The sequence below is a fragment of the Cadophora gregata genome (assembly GCF_030347475.1).
Source record: "Cadophora gregata isolate MNR1 chromosome Unknown scaffold_10, whole genome shotgun sequence".
Taxonomy (NCBI): domain Eukaryota; kingdom Fungi; phylum Ascomycota; class Leotiomycetes; order Helotiales; family Ploettnerulaceae; genus Cadophora; species Cadophora gregata.
The window spans coordinates 1,820,751-1,837,906 of record NW_026695933.1 but is presented as its reverse complement, the minus strand read 5'-3'; the positions used below and the strand labels follow the sequence as shown (position 1 = coordinate 1,837,906).

At 47.9% G+C, this 17,156-nt stretch overlaps 8 protein-coding genes across 8 annotated transcripts; 1 reads left to right on the top strand and 7 right to left on the bottom strand.

Annotated features, from left to right (window-relative positions):
* Positions 1 to 298: 298 nt before the first annotated feature.
* ONS95_001966 (uncharacterized protein) lies at positions 299 to 1,434 on the bottom strand (the record flags this gene model as incomplete). The annotated part of the gene is made up of 3 exons (XM_058495193.1): positions 299 to 450; positions 525 to 989; positions 1,056 to 1,434. 3 exons carry the CDS (start codon positions 1,432 to 1,434, stop codon positions 299 to 301), a joined length of 996 nt encoding a protein of 331 aa, XP_058355504.1.
* Positions 1,435 to 4,410: 2,976 nt separating this feature from the next.
* On the bottom strand, positions 4,411 to 5,034 carry ONS95_001965 (uncharacterized protein; the record flags this gene model as incomplete). Its single annotated transcript, XM_058495192.1, has 1 exon — positions 4,411 to 5,034. One exon carries the CDS (start codon positions 5,032 to 5,034, stop codon positions 4,411 to 4,413), a length of 624 nt encoding a protein of 207 aa, XP_058355503.1.
* A 532-nt stretch (positions 5,035 to 5,566) lies between these two features.
* ONS95_001964 (uncharacterized protein) lies at positions 5,567 to 5,935 on the bottom strand (the record flags this gene model as incomplete). The annotated part of the gene is made up of 1 exon (XM_058495191.1): positions 5,567 to 5,935. The coding sequence occupies one exon, from the start codon at positions 5,933 to 5,935 to the stop codon at positions 5,567 to 5,569; it is 369 nt and encodes a 122-aa protein (XP_058355502.1).
* Positions 5,936 to 6,007: 72 nt separating this feature from the next.
* ONS95_001963 (uncharacterized protein) lies at positions 6,008 to 6,466 on the bottom strand (the record flags this gene model as incomplete). The annotated part of the gene is made up of 1 exon (XM_058495190.1): positions 6,008 to 6,466. One exon carries the CDS (start codon positions 6,464 to 6,466, stop codon positions 6,008 to 6,010), a length of 459 nt encoding a protein of 152 aa, XP_058355501.1.
* Positions 6,467 to 7,957: 1,491 nt separating this feature from the next.
* ONS95_001962 (uncharacterized protein) lies at positions 7,958 to 9,160 on the bottom strand (the record flags this gene model as incomplete). Its single annotated transcript, XM_058495189.1, has 1 exon — positions 7,958 to 9,160. The coding sequence occupies one exon, from the start codon at positions 9,158 to 9,160 to the stop codon at positions 7,958 to 7,960; it is 1,203 nt and encodes a 400-aa protein (XP_058355500.1).
* Positions 9,161 to 9,581: 421 nt separating this feature from the next.
* On the bottom strand, positions 9,582 to 11,147 carry ONS95_001961 (uncharacterized protein; the record flags this gene model as incomplete). Its single annotated transcript, XM_058495188.1, has 1 exon — positions 9,582 to 11,147. The coding sequence occupies exon 1, from the start codon at positions 11,067 to 11,069 to the stop codon at positions 9,582 to 9,584; it is 1,488 nt and encodes a 495-aa protein (XP_058355499.1). The 5' UTR covers positions 11,070 to 11,147.
* A 387-nt stretch (positions 11,148 to 11,534) lies between these two features.
* ONS95_001960 (uncharacterized protein) lies at positions 11,535 to 13,763 on the bottom strand. Its single transcript, XM_058495187.1, has 3 exons — positions 12,654 to 13,763; positions 12,146 to 12,598; positions 11,535 to 12,074 (listed from the first exon to the last, which is right to left on the bottom strand). The coding sequence occupies exons 1-3, from the start codon at positions 13,271 to 13,273 to the stop codon at positions 11,786 to 11,788; spliced, it is 1,362 nt and encodes a 453-aa protein (XP_058355498.1). The 5' UTR covers positions 13,274 to 13,763; the 3' UTR covers positions 11,535 to 11,785.
* Positions 13,764 to 14,340: 577 nt separating this feature from the next.
* On the top strand, positions 14,341 to 16,974 carry ONS95_001959 (uncharacterized protein). Its single transcript, XM_058495186.1, has 2 exons — positions 14,341 to 14,526; positions 14,597 to 16,974. Exon 2 carries the CDS (start codon positions 15,205 to 15,207, stop codon positions 16,477 to 16,479), a length of 1,275 nt encoding a protein of 424 aa, XP_058355497.1. The 5' UTR covers positions 14,341 to 14,526; positions 14,597 to 15,204; the 3' UTR covers positions 16,480 to 16,974.
* The last annotated feature ends 182 nt before the right edge of the window (positions 16,975 to 17,156 follow it).

Sequence of the window (17,156 nt, the reverse complement as noted above, 5' to 3'; positions counted from 1 at the left end):
ACAAGCAGTATTCTGGAACGATATTGGTTGCGAGCACTCAAGTGGGTGGTTTCGTTCTAACCTGGTACATGGCGGGCCTGGTGAGCAAAGTGTACAAAGATAGCCGACTCAGCAGCCACTTTCGGTTCCCCTTCCAGTTTTCTATCTATTGCAAGATCTTGCTATGCTTCGAACAGTTAATTTTCTTTCCAATTGTCCCAAGAATTATATGCTTAGATCGCCAAAGAAACGGTTTAGTCGCAGAATTCTTTCTATCCAATTTATCTCACCAATGATCCCCTACAAGCTCCAAGACGTTTCATCCACTTCCATTTAGCTTGGAGTTCACCACCTCTTCCAGAGCTGCCCAGGCTTCTTCAACCACCGCTATCTCAGGATCACCAACATAGCGCGGCTCATCAAACGCATGCTTCGCATTTTTCGCAACAAATAATTTCGCAGGAGTCGGTCCTATCCACAGTTAACTTGGACCGTACAGAACACAAAGGTCTAATCACAACGCAGAAGTGCACAAATCGACTTACCAACGACCTTCGTTAGATTAACAGAAGCTTGCAAAGGAACCGGATAATCCGCATCTCCATGCACCACAATCGTCGGTACGAAATCCTTCCAACTCGGATCATCGAGGCTTCGATCTACACCCTCCATAAACGACGAAAACATCTTCTCCTGCAGAAACCACGGCAAAACTTGCTGTCTAGCATGCGTAGGATGGTCTTCTTCTCTAGCAGGCAAAACGAAATCCGGATTCCGACTTAGATCAGACAGCAGAGATTTCGGATGGAACGCCGCTGCCGCAGGAGTACTCCCGACGCTGACGGGCTCATCGAGGAAATGCTGTATGTCAGCTTGAAGAATCTTGGGTTTTGACGGGTCTAGTTTCCGCTTGAATGTCTCGTCGGAAGTGGTGGTTACGCCATAGTAGCTGAGTATAGCTATCGGACGATGTTCTTTGAAGTGGCCGCAGAGATAGGCCAGGTATCCGCCTTGAGATTTCGCATTAGCATCCCATGACTATATCATTGATATCGGGACTCATCAGGGAGATTTACCAGCACTTTGTCCTACAACAATAACATTCTCGAACGGCGGCAGCTTCTCTTCCGTGCCGGCCAGAATTCCCGGGAGGTCTTCTCTGACAAAGGAATATGCATCCTGGATATCTTCCAGCATTTCTTTACCGCTGATCTGTGGCAGCTTGCGGTAATCGGTACTGACCAGTGGCCATCCACGCTTGAGAGCAGATTGTACAATGCTTGGACCAAGATGAGAGCGGTCGAATGCAACGAAGCCTCCGCCGTGGATGAAGAGGACTACTGGTGAACTTGGAGTGTATTTCACGCTGCCGGCATCTGAGGATCTGGTATAGACATCGACTTTTATGTCGACTGAACCGACGGTCTTGAATGTGTGAGTAGTTTTTGTGGCCATCGCGAGGTAGTGCTGGAACAATAGGGGTGTATGCACTGTAACTTGGTAAGTGGAGGAGAAGGTTTCTTATGTGCTCTTCTTATGTGAGGGCAGTTTTCAATGACAGCGAATTTTGACTTGAGGCCGTAATTTTGGAACCGGTGGAACTGGTATTTACCAAACTTCGGCTATGACAGTTTGGTCGGTCTACTCAAGGACACGCCATGATGACAGCATGGTACCAATCACGTGAGGCTACCATCATCCTACGCAGAGCAAAGACAACGTATTCAATACTAACAGACTATGGAACTCTACAGCCCTAACCGTCACGAGCATTATTTATTCTCAGAAACAGACAGACAATCAAATTACTATCTTCGTCGCCTCTCTGAATATTCTCACTTGAGCATCACGTGCAGGTAAATCGCCAAAAGCAACCTTCGAGTCGACATGCGACGCGCAACAAAACGGCAACTCGTGGCATCGCGACGTGCAACAGATCGCCCGGCCCCAAGACACTTGCGAGCGCTAGCCAATGATGGCCGGAATCCGCGTGGTGTGGCTGAGTTCCGACCCCACCTTTATTCTATTCTTGGCGACAGTGGAAAGTCTGTTTTTGTTCTTGGAATATTATTGGGGGCTGGGAATGTGAAGAACAGGCGGAGGGTTGGAATATCTTTATCTTGGGATTTGGTTAATTATGAGATGGATATTGGGGTTTGCGGTTACGTGCGTGCTGGTGCAGGTTGGCTTGCCGGATTTTATTTGTGGTTCAGAACATGGCCGGGCGGGCACCGCTTGCCGTTCTAGAATTCTGATCCCGTGCCCGCCCCCACGCCTGCCTGCATTTCCATTCACCTGACTTCCAAGTTCGTCCCTCGGCTGAGGGCTCAGCCTTCTCTTCTAAGTATCCCAAGCCAAGCGAGGACTTTGTAAACATCAGGAAATCTACTGTGTTGCGCTTTGAAGCATACCCCGTCTTCAAATTGTCACGACTCTGTGCAACCTCACATTGCTCAAGTGACTAGTCTTGGCATCGCATTTCTCTCAACCTTTTGTTGCATTTCGACAAAGGGCCGGGCCAGTGAAGTGCGCCGGAAAGGGCCGCACCCCGCATGAGTTGGCCGGTCAGGAGGCCTGGCTGCGGGGGTAGCTGGCCGAATCTGCATGTCATATTGAGAAGTTACTGTTTCGTATTTTGAGTTTATTTTGTCATGGATAGCTGAATGGAAGAGATGTGAGACCACTATAATTTGTATACCAAGCGGGGCAGGAAACATCCCGTGAGTGTTTGGCTCTGTTGTTCCTGTATGTCGCTTAAGTGAATCTGCTTCCAGGGACCTTATTGAGCCGAGCGCCAATTGCTGATAAGAACCGACATACAATCAAAGGATAGCATCGTATTCGGATAGTAATTCTCTCTTTAATGTTCAAGAAAAGGCCCATGGTCGCCATGAATGCTCGGAGTATCAACATGATCTCTCTGCAACGATCGAGCGTCAGGCAGATTTCATGATATTCGGATAAGAAAGAGTCGCGTGAGCAAAGTACAAGCACACTGACAGTAAATGAGAGAGTGACAGCAAGGGGAAGACACTGTTATGAGATCTACACTCACTTAGTATGGTGGGGTCGTGATGAAAGACACTTTTGGCCTGTCCAGAACCCGTACCTCGAAGCAACTTAATTCTAGCACCACCCATGTTCAGCTTTGGATCGAATACTTTTATCTCAAGTTCTCAAATCTTCGTGAAATTTCATTTCATACTGTCATATTCTCCATCTGGCGAAGGGCAAGCTTAGCCTTTTTAAGGTGAGGGCATTCACTCTCTGACGCTCACTCACCCCGCCATCCTGCAATGTGGCTGTGGCCCTCATATTCCTATATTTAAACTGTTCTTTACAAATTGATCTCAGCTCAGAATTTCCACAGATGCTCGAAAAGCTGAACACGCTGTCAATGACTGGAATTAGAAGCTGGGAAGCACCTTTTTGAAAAATACAGGACTACTCCTTTCTGAAAATCCCGATTTGCACTTACCATCATTGTAAGATTACTAAACCTACCTACTCTTGAAGTCTCCAATCAAGATTAGCTTGCCGCAACTTCGACAACAACAACAACAAGCCAATTGACAACATAAGCAAAATAGCAAACACAACCCTTGTACAACAAGACTTCGTTTCTTAGCTCTAGAGAACATGCATCTAGCTCAATCCAATCTCCAGTGAAGGCATAATCTTTGAATTGAGGAACACTTTGGCTCAAAGAGTGTAATGTTCTCCTCATCTTAAGAAGAGAGCACGACAATGCAAGAAATTACTCACGTGTCCTTGATCCGGTCTCCAATTCTTCGCTCCGTAGGTCGAACCGGATATGCCACGTGCTGCGGACTTTCTCTACAAGTGGTTCACGCTTTATGGGAAAGGATCCATGGCTAGCTGCGAACTTGGAGATAGCGCCCAAATAGACATCGTGATTGCTGTAGGGGAGGTATGTGAAAACGTTCTGCTCGGTCCATGACTTTGTCTTTCGTCCTTCATTGTAGCCCCATTGTTCGCGGGCTATGCCGGCAAGATTTCCGCCTTCTTTGGAACTGAGGAGGAGGCTAAAACGGAGCCTTGTTGTGTCTGGCGGTATGTGGATAAGATTGCGAACGCGATCTGGTTCGGAAGCCTAGGGTTCAGGCTTGGGTTCTGGCTCAGAATTCAATGGAGATGTGCGTGCAGGGTTGCGAAAGGGAGCTGGTTGTGAAACTAGAAGCCCGGGCTCGGGCTCTGGCCGAGATGATGGAGGGGTTGGCGTGGGTGCTGGACTTTGCACGTCAGGGCGAAATTGGACAGTACTTGCAGACTTATAATAGAGGATACGGGGCTCTGGATCTCGTGTCGAGTCTTGGATTCTTCGAATCTTGAATGGGAGGTTATAAGGTGCCGCTTTGTACACTGTTTTTGTAATTTTGACAGGCAGGTCTTTTCTACACGTCACAACGATTAGCTCAAATGCTCATTGGACTTCAAATCTTCTGAAGAATACCGGCAGAAACATGGCCGTAAGGGGGAAAAGAATGAGGAGAAACGGTACTTCTGCTGTGCATCAATCCTTTTCTTGGGATTATCCAGATTCCAATATGTCGACCCAAAGGCTGCTCGCTTCGTAGCATGTTTCTTAATCTGAAAACCAGCATCCCGTCCACTTACTCCCTGATCATGTTCAACACTGGTCTCTTCTCCAATCTCCAATTGCTTGGTGTTCACGCCAGGGCCACCACTTCGAGTTATTCGAGCTCCACTCGTAGATCCCCGGACCTGTCCTTCACGCAACCGACCACGCTCACCTCCAGGAGTATTCAGATCCTCAGCCTCGGCATCTTTTATTAAGGCCAGCCGCTTCGAAATGTACCCTGTCTCGACCGGGCCAGGAGGAGCAGCGCATTTTCGAATCAATCCCAATCGACTCTTTCGGTGTACTAGAGCTCGTGGTTCCCCCTCAGCGGTTGGAGCAGCTTCCTTCGACAAATCCCGTTTGAGGATGCGGAGACGGACACTCGTGAGCTTCGTGCCGCTACTTGAATAGATCTGTCTGATGAGTCTGAGGTTGGGGGGAGCGGGAGGCATTTCTCTCTATGGACGGCGTCCTAAGGCGAGGCTGCACACTGTAGGTTTTGTTCTCTGGCGCCCACATGGTCTGTGCTGAAGCTCCGGTACTGTAACGGCCGAGAACGGTTCCCAGGACTGTTTCTCGCTTGCGCCTATCCCGTTGTTTGTTTACTCGACTGCAGGAGAAGGAAGAAGTTTTCCTGTTGCTATTGAGGAAAGACCCTTGCCGGCTTCTTCATTGAAGAAATCATGTATATTGGAACTCCCTCGTCCATATATTAAGTTTCTCAATTTAGAGTCGTGCCTCAAACCAGTTGCAAGATCTATTAACATCGCACAGCTTGTTGAACTTTTTTGAAAGAGCAGCAACTCTGTCATATTCTAGACCCATGAACAATTTTAGATATATAATTGCTACAGTTAATTTTCGATGTTATCTGAGTTGATGAAACATAGGTGAAGTTCATCTTCCCCATGCGCCATTCTCGAAATATGTATCGATATCCCTTCCAACATGAATATGAGCAACAAACTGGAACCTAGCAATCTATCACGTCCTCTTCTCAAAGCCACTGCTCTCCATCAACCATTTCCCAAAATCTTGCAACTCGGGCACCAGCTTTCTGCACTCCGCCACATCAGCTTTGCAACCCACCTTCCTGAACCAGTCAAACATCATCCCCATCTCTCTTACTCCCTTTTTGATCCCCCATCCCACAACGGCGTACGTCTCTGGCATATCACGTCCCAAAGTCTCCCGAAACACCAGTTTTGCCTGCTCAAAATTCAACTCATCGCCGGCAATTGACATCGACTTCCCCTTGAACATGTCGGGCAGTAGGAACGCCTTGGCAGCGAAAAGCCCAACGTCTCGAGTGGAAATGAGTTGAAGAGATTTGGACCCTACACCTGCCCACATACTGGCGAATCCCTTTCCTAGGAAATCGGGGGTTAAGTTATCGAAGAAAGCGACTGGGCGGAGGATGGTCCATTACATGGATGAGCGTGTTTCACGAATCCGCTTCTTGAGATATTGCTCGATGCGATGCTTTGTGGCGAAATGATGAATCTCCGTTGGATTCGTGTCACTGACTACATCTCCACCTCTATCAACAGACGTGAAGACAAAGTGACTGACGCCATTCTTGATAGACTCGTCGATCAGAGACATGGCTTGGTCGTCCTCTGAGACCTTTGTTCGCGGCATGGTCATGCTGAAGACGCCGTATATGTCTTTGTGGGCAGCGAAGATGCTGGTTGGAGACGAAGAAGAGCCTTCGACGACGGTTATGTTTGGCATCGAGTCGAGTCTTTTGGCCGATGGGGAAGTTGCGTCGCGGGTCAGGGCGAAGATCTGGAAAGGTGGTGGAGTGGTGCCTGAGAGGGCCGTGATGAGACTGCCGCCTTGCTTGCCTGTCGCACCCACAACTAGGAGCTTTCTTGCTGCCATTGTGACAGGGTCGTGAGCTGGATGGAAATTTCAGATTCGAATTGTGAGAGCCCAGGAAGCTGGGAATCGAGAATTCGGCAAAATTTATGCCCAACAACAAAAAGCTTAGAACACAGTACATGTCATTCGACTGTTCTCATCTCGAGGAATGTTGTTTATATACATCTGAGCTCCTCAGAAGCCCTTCAATTTCTTAGCATCGTCGAAGACAATGTTGACGTCGACACTTTGATTCGACCGAAAATCTCGGACGAATTGGTCCGGCCGGAAGCGCTTGTCCACATGCCATACCCTGCCCGCATCAGCTATTCGGCCAAAGCATGATACCGGATACAACTAACGCGGTTCAAAGCATTGAATCGAAGTGAGTGGAGAACTCACTATGATATTGTATATTTCCACAACAAACCTGTGTTAGGAAGAAACGAAGAAAACAAACTCGAAGCTCGGATGACTTGGTCCAACGAATGTCAGGACAAGTGAGGACACTCATCAGGGCACTCATCAGGTAACATCTCCACGATGGTATTTGGTGCACGGCTGATTTAATGGTCGCAATGACGAAAATGGGTGTTGCAATTTGCGTCAAAAAAAAAGTCCCTTCATCAAGCGGAAAGAAACATAACAAGCGAAACAACTATTGTCCCACATCATCCGTACAAGGAAACCTGCCAACCTCCTTTGTTATATCCCGATAATGAGAGGTACAAAACCAACCAAGTACTTGTTAAGCAGTGTCTTTGAGAAGACATGATAGACATCGTATCAGGTTACCAGAGTCAACAATCCCAATGCTCACCGAGACAAATGCTGCAGCGAGTATCACGAATCTTACGACAACTTGTCGTGCTCATGAGTCTGGGTCGTGAAGGCTGAATATCCGATCTAGGGTGTATGAAGGCTTAGCAAGTTTGCAAAAATCGTGGAGTCTTGGCATAGAAACTCGGTTTTCTGAGGTAGACACACTCTGTTGGCCAGCATCAGCCTTGGTGGAAAGATGCTTAGAGGATACCTGGACGCCAAACTAGGGGACCTGTGTTCAATTGGCTGAAAGTTTCGTTTTACAGTCAGAGCTGGTGAGAAATCACATGAGCTGCGTTGAGCTTACCGCCCGTATTATAATGTGAAGCAGCATCAATTCGATGGCCTCAGATCGATAGAGTCATGGCTGGGTTCGAACCTACTTCCTATCAAAGAAGTAGGCATCGAGCTTTATCAAGTTGAAAATCATAGGGAAGTCAGATGGATTTGTTACAAGTGGCACGTGGCAATATGAGGAAGCGAGAAGCAATGAGAAGTAATAAGAGAGGGAGAGAGAGTCAAAGTAGGATGATAGGAAAAGTATGTATGTATTTGCACCAATCGTTACGCTATTTCTTGGTCGTATGTCAACTGTAATCCGCTACCCTCTTCCTTTCCTCTTCGCTTTTTTTTCGACGAAAAAAACGTTGCTTTGGTCAGGAGGTTGGGTGCAGGTGGGCACGCGGTGTCCTAAGCGAGATCAGGACCAATAGGCCCCGCGTTTGACGCCGCCCCCTTCTTTCGACTTTCCCTTCGATAGTCTTTCTTGGCCTTCCCCCCTTCCTTTTTCTTTTGTAATATGACGCCATTAAATATCTCAAAGACACGTTCAACGGTTTGGTCGCACCTTTGGGGGTCTAGTGACTCCAATTCCGTAGTCAAAGCTTCAAACTTTGACAATCTTTTGGATGGCTTGTCTGCCTCAGCTGGGAAATCTGGCGAAGACGTCCGGGATACGGACAAGTCTCCGGTTCCACCAACCGTAATCCATTTCGACTTAACCGGTTCCTCCGTGTTTGATCCAGTTGAAATACCTGGCAAAGATGGCTGAGGTTCGATCACGTTCTCGTGGTTCTCCTTCATCCACTCGGCTACACTGTCTCGGTAATATCGAATGATATCCATGTGATCCTCCATGGAATGCTCCTCACTGCCCTTCTTTGTATCTTTAAATGAATCAGGAAGGAAGCTTTCCAATTCCGCCAAATCCCGCGAAATCTGCAAGTACAACTCATTCCAAGCGCGAACCGTCTTGAGGATCCCCGCCTTTGAGTGCACAGCTTGGTTACGGTCTGCATAATGTTGCACTGCTCGCCACGACGCTCTCTTAGGTAGGTAACAAGTCGACAAGAGTTTGTCTGCTGCGGTATGGAAAGACCCTAAGAGGCCTCCGCTGGACACAGTTTTATCGTCATATTCGAAACCAATAGCTTCCGCCCATTCTGCACAGTCGCGCGGGAAGGGGAGTTTGCTTCTTTTGGCGATGTTCTTCAGATCATTGTACACCTTGCCAGAATAGTCGCCTAGGCGTATGTGTGCCTGATATTCCTCCAATGTATATTCTTCCTTGACAGCATCTTCTGTACTTTCGAAGGGTAGAGTAGACTCGGGTGATTTGGACAGTTGCATGGGCGACAGCTTTTCGAGATTTGTCGTCGTGTTCTGTTGAGATGATTCACCGGAGCTCAAAGTCTCCCCAGTGGTCGCTTTCGAAGCCTCAAATGAAGCTTGGACTGTTTGATCTAGCCCAGGATTGACGGAAGAGGAGGAGGATGGTGAAGACATGATGACTGGGTCTGAGCCAGTGCTGGTAGAAGAAGCCGAGAATGCTGGAGTACAGATGTCGATGGGTCGATTTGAGATACAGATGAAGCAGAAGTTGAAGAGACCCATCGTAGATAGAGCACCCTTAAGTAATATCTCGAAAAAAAAGTCATTGTGTATTCCATACTGTTCTTTGTTTTGTCACTGTCCCCAAAGAACTGGAGCGTGATCTAGAAAACAGGCGAACTTGCAATGTTGTTCTACAAATGCTTTGTGAAAGTAAAAGAAAACAAAGGTCACAAAGAACTCAAAATGGGATTCATGGTTGAGATACAGATTTCCTTTGTTCTCAAAGAAGGCAGGAGAAGTTGGAGAACAATGTCGGAGTATCCGCTGGGCTGCTGCCAGGGTTGACTTGCGCACGTGATCGCATTGAGACCGCTGAAAACAAAGCCCATTGGAAGCCTGAAGCGAAATGTCAACCCTGGCAGCAGCCCAGCGGATAGATCAAGGAAAAGAAACGAATAGATTACATTGCTCCTAGATACACCTACAACTGAAACTCATCCCACACCTTGCAAACCTTTGAACCCAAGCCTTTGAGATGATTTGTCTCTGACGAATCCTGTTGGTTGCCGTTAACAAATCTTTCGAGTGCTTTTCTCGTCGCTTCTCCTGCTTGGAAATCTATATGTTTCGAACTCTTCTTGATGTATCTCAAGCACGGTTTTGGTTCTCGGGAGTTTTTTGTGTCTGGTGGACACATTACAGACTCTATCAAGTCTGAATGGACCGCATTACAGCCACGACGATGCATAGGGGGGACTCCTTGTGGGTAATATTCTTTCCATGCGATTTGACTCCAGCAAGTTCTCAGCCTCGCTACTGCGGCCTCGTCCTGAAACAACTCGTTATCCTCAGCCTGAGCAAGAGACTTATTGGACATTCGAAGCTGTTTCACCTTCTCAAAGTATGAATCACACTCGGATTTGCTGAAGCGCTTCGCAAGGGGGAAGTCCGTTAGTCTGGAAGTCGATGGGAGTCCTAGTTGCAGCCGCATCTTTTGCATAGGGGCTGAGAGCGGGTTTAACGTCAGCATCCAACGATAGCGTGCCTCCAAGTTATCAGTAGACTGAGGGAACATAGATATAGGACCATCTGGCTCAAGCCTGATCCTTTCCCACTCTTTTACATAATCCGATCTCCCATTTTCATTATACCAGCACATTAGCACCTCCAATCGCATCATATCTGCGTTTGTCCCAATAGCAAAATCCAACCGCGTCTCTACGTTGATAAAGCTATTATCTAGTGACCATTGAATAGTGGAATCGTCGCTCCAAAAACTGTCCCCCACCGCGGTTCCGAAGCGAATGGTGTCTTGCATGGCATTTTCAGCGTTCTCGAATAGGTACCCCTGGCTGGTCATGTTCTCAGGAACGTGTATACGAACTTCAGGGACGCTCCTTAATCGGCAAAAGGGTAAAAGAACATTCATATAGTCGTAATCCAGTGTCTGATCTGTTTTCAATGGTTCTCCATCCGGTCGAGTCCATTTTCCGAGCGACGAGTCAAGGAAGTGGATTTCGAGACTAGGAAGGCCACCCTGATGCTCGAGCATTTGGACCAAGTTTCGAGTGTTCTTTATCAGAGAAAGAATCAAGCTTGGATTTCCTTGTTCAATTGCATTGATCGATATCCTTAGCTTTTTCAGCATTTGGTACGGCAGATTTGAGAATCTCTCGTAGAGCTCGTCGCAAATGCTTGTTATCATCCATCTTGCCCCATGTGCGTTCTCGACCGTAATCCATTGAGACCAGACACATTCCACATGAATGTCAAGAATTTCTTCGTCGTACAGGTAGGGTATGATCTCCTCACTCAGTTGGCGACCAGCTCGCAGCACTCCAAGAGCATTTCCCCCTGTTGACGTATTATTAGATCCAGATGAACCGGTGGTCGGTCGAAGATTTCTCCAAATCTCTGCTCGGAGTTCACCAGGGAAAGCCTTGAGCAAGCCAAGGTTGTGTGCAGTCATGTTGATGAGTTGATTATACTCCGTCAGACAGGGTGTTAATAAGAAGTCATAGCAGATGAAACTGTGAGCGGCAGAAACTAGGAGGAGGAAGTGCTTCATATGTGGTCTCCTTCGGCCCATTAGCTCAAATAGCGCTGTCCATTTGCTCAACTGGCATGCGCTCAAAAATGTGTCTTAACTGAAAACGGCGGCGAATCTTTATTCCACAGTCATGCCAACACTCTCTTAGCTACGAATCCGCAATCTTTGCCAAGTACATGCTGATTGGGAAACCAGGGGAGAAAGGCTACAAATAATAACGCACGAATCCTATTGCTACACTCTGATCTGTACTTAATAGACTTCGTGGAGAGATGGAACTGAAAAAGATCATCATTTCCTTACCTTTGCATTGTTGATACTACATCATTTGCCTGAGTCGTTTTCGCCCAGAGAAATATTTCATGCGGGGTACGAAAGTAGTGAGATTTTCTTTCATACACAGCATTCCTCCGCTACCAATAGTCATGAAAAATCTACATTCCATAAACCCGAGCACAAAGAGTATGTATGGAAACAATATCATACGCCGAACTCAAAGAAAAACGGAACTCCCTAGTCCCATCCGGATATCATACAACATTCCAACGCCACCCATCCCCACCCACACTGAAATCATACTAAGTTTCAGGTGCTCGAGAAAGTAGAGACTGCACTCAGCCTAGATATATGTCCTCTCAAACATCATACTTCCCACTCCGCCGCTTCTCCCCCCTCCGCAGCCTCAACCAAATCGCCAAATCCTGGAACCCCATCGACGGCCTATTCAACGGGCTTTCCGGGCCTGTGTACACTAATAAATCATACAAAAATGCTCCGAATGTGCATCCCAAGAACGGGACAACCATTGGGATCCAGAAATAGTAGCCGCCTGCGCTCCATACTTGGTGGCCATACCCGAGGATGTAAGACATCAACCGGGGACCGAAGTCTCGGGCGAGGTTTATAGCGTAGCCTGTTTCCCATCTGTAGAGGGAATTAGTACTTGAATCTTTTCAGAAGTGATGAACGAGAGAATGCGAAAAGAGAAGACATACCCAAAACATGCTCCTAGCCCAAAAATCAAAAAGAACAAAGCAAGCGGGAACATCTGCCCCGCTCCGGTCTTCCCCATCGCTCCAGGATTCGAGTCATCCTTCAACGCAAAGATGACCAGCATCAAAATCGTACTCGCAATAAACTCGCTAAAGAATTGACTAGCTTTCGTTAAGAACGCCTGCGGATATGTGCAGAAAATGCCGGCTGTGGCTGTACTGCTCGGTGGAACGGTGCGAATACCGTGGCCTTCAACTTGGTCAATTGCGCTGATGTAGTTGGCATAGACCACTCCGGAAGCACAGAACGCGCCGAGGAGTTGAGCAATGAAGTAGATTGGGAAGCGCTTCCAGGGGAGTTTGCGGAAGAGGCAGAAGCAGAATGTGACGGCGGGATTAAGAAATCCGCCCGAGTCGCCAGCGACGTAAATTCCGAGCATAACTCCTAGACCCCATCTGTGTTTTATGTTAGATCGTGATGTGATGTCGGGGAAGGACAGGTTATGTATACCCCCAACTTATACTCTGATATGGCCCGAACCCGTTTCCGCCTGGAGCTGTTGTCTGCCCTGTGCTGAGAAGCACTTGTGCTACACTGCCATTTCCAAAGAGTATCATAACAAATGTACCCAAAAACTCCGCGAACGGTTCTCGGAACAAGACTCTGATAGAGCTCCACCTCAAGTGCTGATGGACATCGTGACCATCTACAATTGGTGCCTCGGGAGCCAGCCCAATCTTCGTCCGTATGGTTGAAATGGTATGCTGCCGATCGATCTGGCCTTGTGTCTTACTACTTTTTGTGCTATGGGCTGTGCTGGCAGTTGGGTAGTTATTCAGGTGTGTATTTGGCGGTGGTGATGATAGGGTGGGACTTCCGTGTTCTTCGCAATCTTCGAAATGTCCATATCGAGGCGTATCTGAGGGCCTTCGAGTTGCTGGGGACGGGCCAACTACGTTCGCTTGTTTTTCGAGGTGATTCGCATATGCTCGGTCGGAATTTTGGATAGCGCTGTCGGGATCTTTGAGACCTGGTCCACTGCCGTACTGACCTTCATTGTGATGCGTTTCCGCCCAATCTTTTGCTCGAGGACTTCCTGATGGCGAGTATGCAGTACCGTCGGAAGACATCGTGATGTCAAATTATCAAATATGTGCTGTGCCAGATGGTTGATGGAAATGACTTTTCCCCTTATGCGGCGTGCAAAACAATTATGAAGCTACGAGCTCAGACAGCTTTAATCAAAACATATAAGAAAGCTGTGGTAGTATTGAGGACGGTACCCCGCCATGCAAATCTATCGTCATCGTCCATATCTGGAGCCCCTGGCAAAGAAGACGGCCTAGACACTTGACTGATTTGGCACAGGCGTTCACGCCACTCCCGCAAAAGCTCTCCTATAATCGAGTTTAGAAGGTGTCAAAGGAGGAGATCGCGCTTGATCGGGGCACGAGGCCGAATGTACGGGAGGGTGGTGAGACCGGAGCATAGGTCCCTTTCGCGGCACGAACGACCTGTGAAATCAAGTGAGATGTCAAAATGAGGGGTTTGTGAGATCAGCGTGAGATGACATCGACATCAACTGTAACATCGCTCGGCACTACGCTGAGGAGAAAGTAGTCTCACAAAGCTGCTTCAACAGATTCAACCACTTGGTTGTGATTGTAAATAAAGTATGAATGATGCGAAACCATGCATATTGTTGATATCGATTTGTTGAATTGACTTTCACATATTCAAGGTCAACCCTTCGACACCACAAACCCCAGATCCTCGGTAACAAGAGGAACATACTGAAATGGGGGATGACTGGACTGTGTCTAGACTCTGGTGGGACACCTGGGGTAAAAGTGGAAAGGGTGGTGACGTTAGGCGACCTTGGCCCCCATGGGGAATGAACTGGGATCGGCGCCACTGACGACAACTTCAACGTTTCTTCTTGGCAGATTGTCTGGCATCGAATCAATCTTCGATACGAGTACGGATTATTATTGTTGAGCCAGCTGCTGTAAGAGAAAGAAGGCTGAAGTATGATTTCGGGCAACAAGGCGCTTGTCCAGCCTTGAAACCGTTTTCAAAGGTGCGATGCGATCAAGATCGTGAAAGGATGCATGCACTCCGTCTCACTGGCACGAGCGATGTCAACCTCGGCATAAACTCATGTATTCTAAGTGATCTTGATTTTGATTTTGTTAATGCGACGCCTGTTCGTGTTGAACTTCAGCGTGCACGCACAGGTCTGCGCCAACGACAGATATCTCGACGAAGCCGCTTCAGCAACCTCAAGAATATCCTTCTCAAGATCCAGCTGCTCCCACTTCCCCAGCTTCATCCTTAAATCCTTCAGTTCTTTTGGAATTCATATCAATCTAGTAATCATATAGTATGTCCCGATTACTATAAGTTCAGTTTTAATATTAGTAATTGCCTTCCTCTAACAAAGTGTATCAAAGGATGCTCCAAGCTGCATTGTGGGTGCTGCCCCTCCACAAAAGGGGGGTATTAAAACAGCTAGCATCTGGGCCGGACTGCACCCAGTGTGGAGGAAAACAGAGCTCTGATGCAAGTTGGCAGGGCCACTTCTATTGCACCAACTCAGAATGCCCTTTGTACCTGTTGGGTTGACGGAAAGTAATGGTTGGTCAGGGATTTTTGGTGGAAATCAGGGTACAGCTCATAATTACATTTCGGCGGGTTCGATTTTCGCTTTTTATACACATATGCATCTTATCCAGGCCAAAAAATACTGGAAAACCGCTCACTGATCACGATCGTCTTGAACATGAATCTGAAATGTTGTGAACGGCTCGATGGCAAGCCACAGGTGCCCGACACTGTGATTGACGGAGCGTTGCTCCAAGATTTAGCGTAGCCGAAGTTTAACCACACACCAAGAATAACCACGACCTTCCCGCTCCAAGCTTCTTCCCTGTTATGCATATCCCTTTGTTTACCGTCGTACCATGGAACTTCCACCAAAAAGCGAAGATGTATTCACTCAAATGGCTAGAACAAACCACCGCAGAAGAAACGAGGCACGGCGAAGTGCGATGTTAGGACCATGTCTCCTGCCCGACCGAGCGATCAATGGCCGAAGCTCGACTGGTCTCAGCTCCCTCACAGTAGTGCGATCGAGAAGATAATATCGACTGGTGACTGGGAGTACCTCCGATCAGAAGCCTCGAGACTCTATCCATCATCTCAGCAGGTTCCGTGTTCTATTGATCTTACTCGTTTTGCAAGCGGTCGCCAGAACGCAATCTTTGAAATATCCTTCTCCAACGGAACATACTGGGTCGCCAGGGTGTCCCTTACACAAGATGTCGAAATGCAGATGCTCAGCGAGGTTGCTACGATAAAGATTCTGCTCGAAAAAACATCGATACCGGTGCCGTCGGTCTTAGGCTTCAACTGCCAGAACAAGAATTCGTTCGGGTTTCCGTATATGTTCATGTCAGCTCTCTCAGGACGGACTCTCGATAAGACATTCGCGCTCTCCGTCCCGGAACAGCATAAACCCAAAGTTGCCGGCCAGCTGGCAAGATATTGGTATGAGCTCAGCCAGGTTACTTTTGACCAGATCGGCCGGATTTGGGGTGGACCCGGAGCCGACGATGACCTCCGCATCATATCCCTGCCGTGCTTTGGAGCTCGGGATTGCGAACCTGGACTTTATGACATCGGGCCGTTCAAGACTTCTGGTGCATATTTCTCGGGTATCAGACAAGGCATGAACAATCTTCTTCGTGCCCAGCACTGGGACGCTTGGCCACAGTGGTCCCGACCGTGCCAGGCGCTTACAGACGTTATTCCCTCATTGACCATAGCGCCACGACGTCGACGCGGGCCTTTCCCTCTTGCCCATACAGACTTCCACTACGGCAATGTGCTTTTAGACGACGACTACAATATCACCGCAATTATAGATTGGACCAACGCGCATACCGTTCCGGTCGAGGTATTTGCAGCGTGGCCCGAAATCATGATCCCTGGCTCAGCCTCGAACGAAGTAAAGGTAGACAAAGCCCATTTCCGAGACTTATTCACGAAGGCGCTTAAGAATCTCGAGTCAGCAGCCGAATCGGGGTCAACGAGTCTGGCGATATCGGGCTTATTGGATTCGTCTATGTTGACTGTGGTTCATCGGTGGCTATTCACCGTGCGAAACGTGCCTCACACACTACGGGCCGCCTCGGTGTATGCAGATATGGTACTGCGGGCCTTGTACGGCGATGAAGCAACCGTGGAGAACTACAAATCCGTACGGAGGAACAAAAAGAAACGCACAAGCGGAGGTCTCGGAACCTTGGGATGTGGCTCTCCTGGAACGGGGTAATTGTGGTGACAGTTATGGCTACGCTGGCGCAACAATAGGCCGGAGAGGGCCCACATGGACAAAAATAGGTTTGAGAACGTTATCGTGAAGTTTGCCCGAAATTCGAGAACCTCAAATTTTTGGCTGGGGACGGAGCGATCTTTACAGGCAGATCTTGATGTAATATACGATCGTTGTATGGACGATCTTGGCGTTCAACACGGCAATCGGCCGTTTGGAGAAAGGAGAACAGCAATTGCATAGACGAGGCGAGGACTGGGGATCAGGATTGCGCGGCGTATTTGGGAGTTTGAACTTCATTTCTTTTTGCTAAAACGGGTGTGGGTGAAACAGTACGATACAATGATACCAGGGGTGCCAATAGACACGCGACTTATTGTATAATACATGATTTCGGCAAAAATTCAGCTAGATTGATGAGACCACAAGACATGAAATACGACTCTCCAGCTCAGGCAGCGTACCATTGTTAACAAAGAAGGGTTTGAAATTTTGTAGGCTCCACAAGTCCGCCTCGTCTATCGTGCAGTCGAGCCCCCTTTCCTGGAAGTAAACAATGTCTCCTGAAACCACTTAAACATGTGAGCTTGACTATAAATTCCTTCTGAATTATAAGAATGTATGCTGTCAACAAAAATCAGACCGTCCGTCCCAAAATCCACTCGTCTCATCGAAAG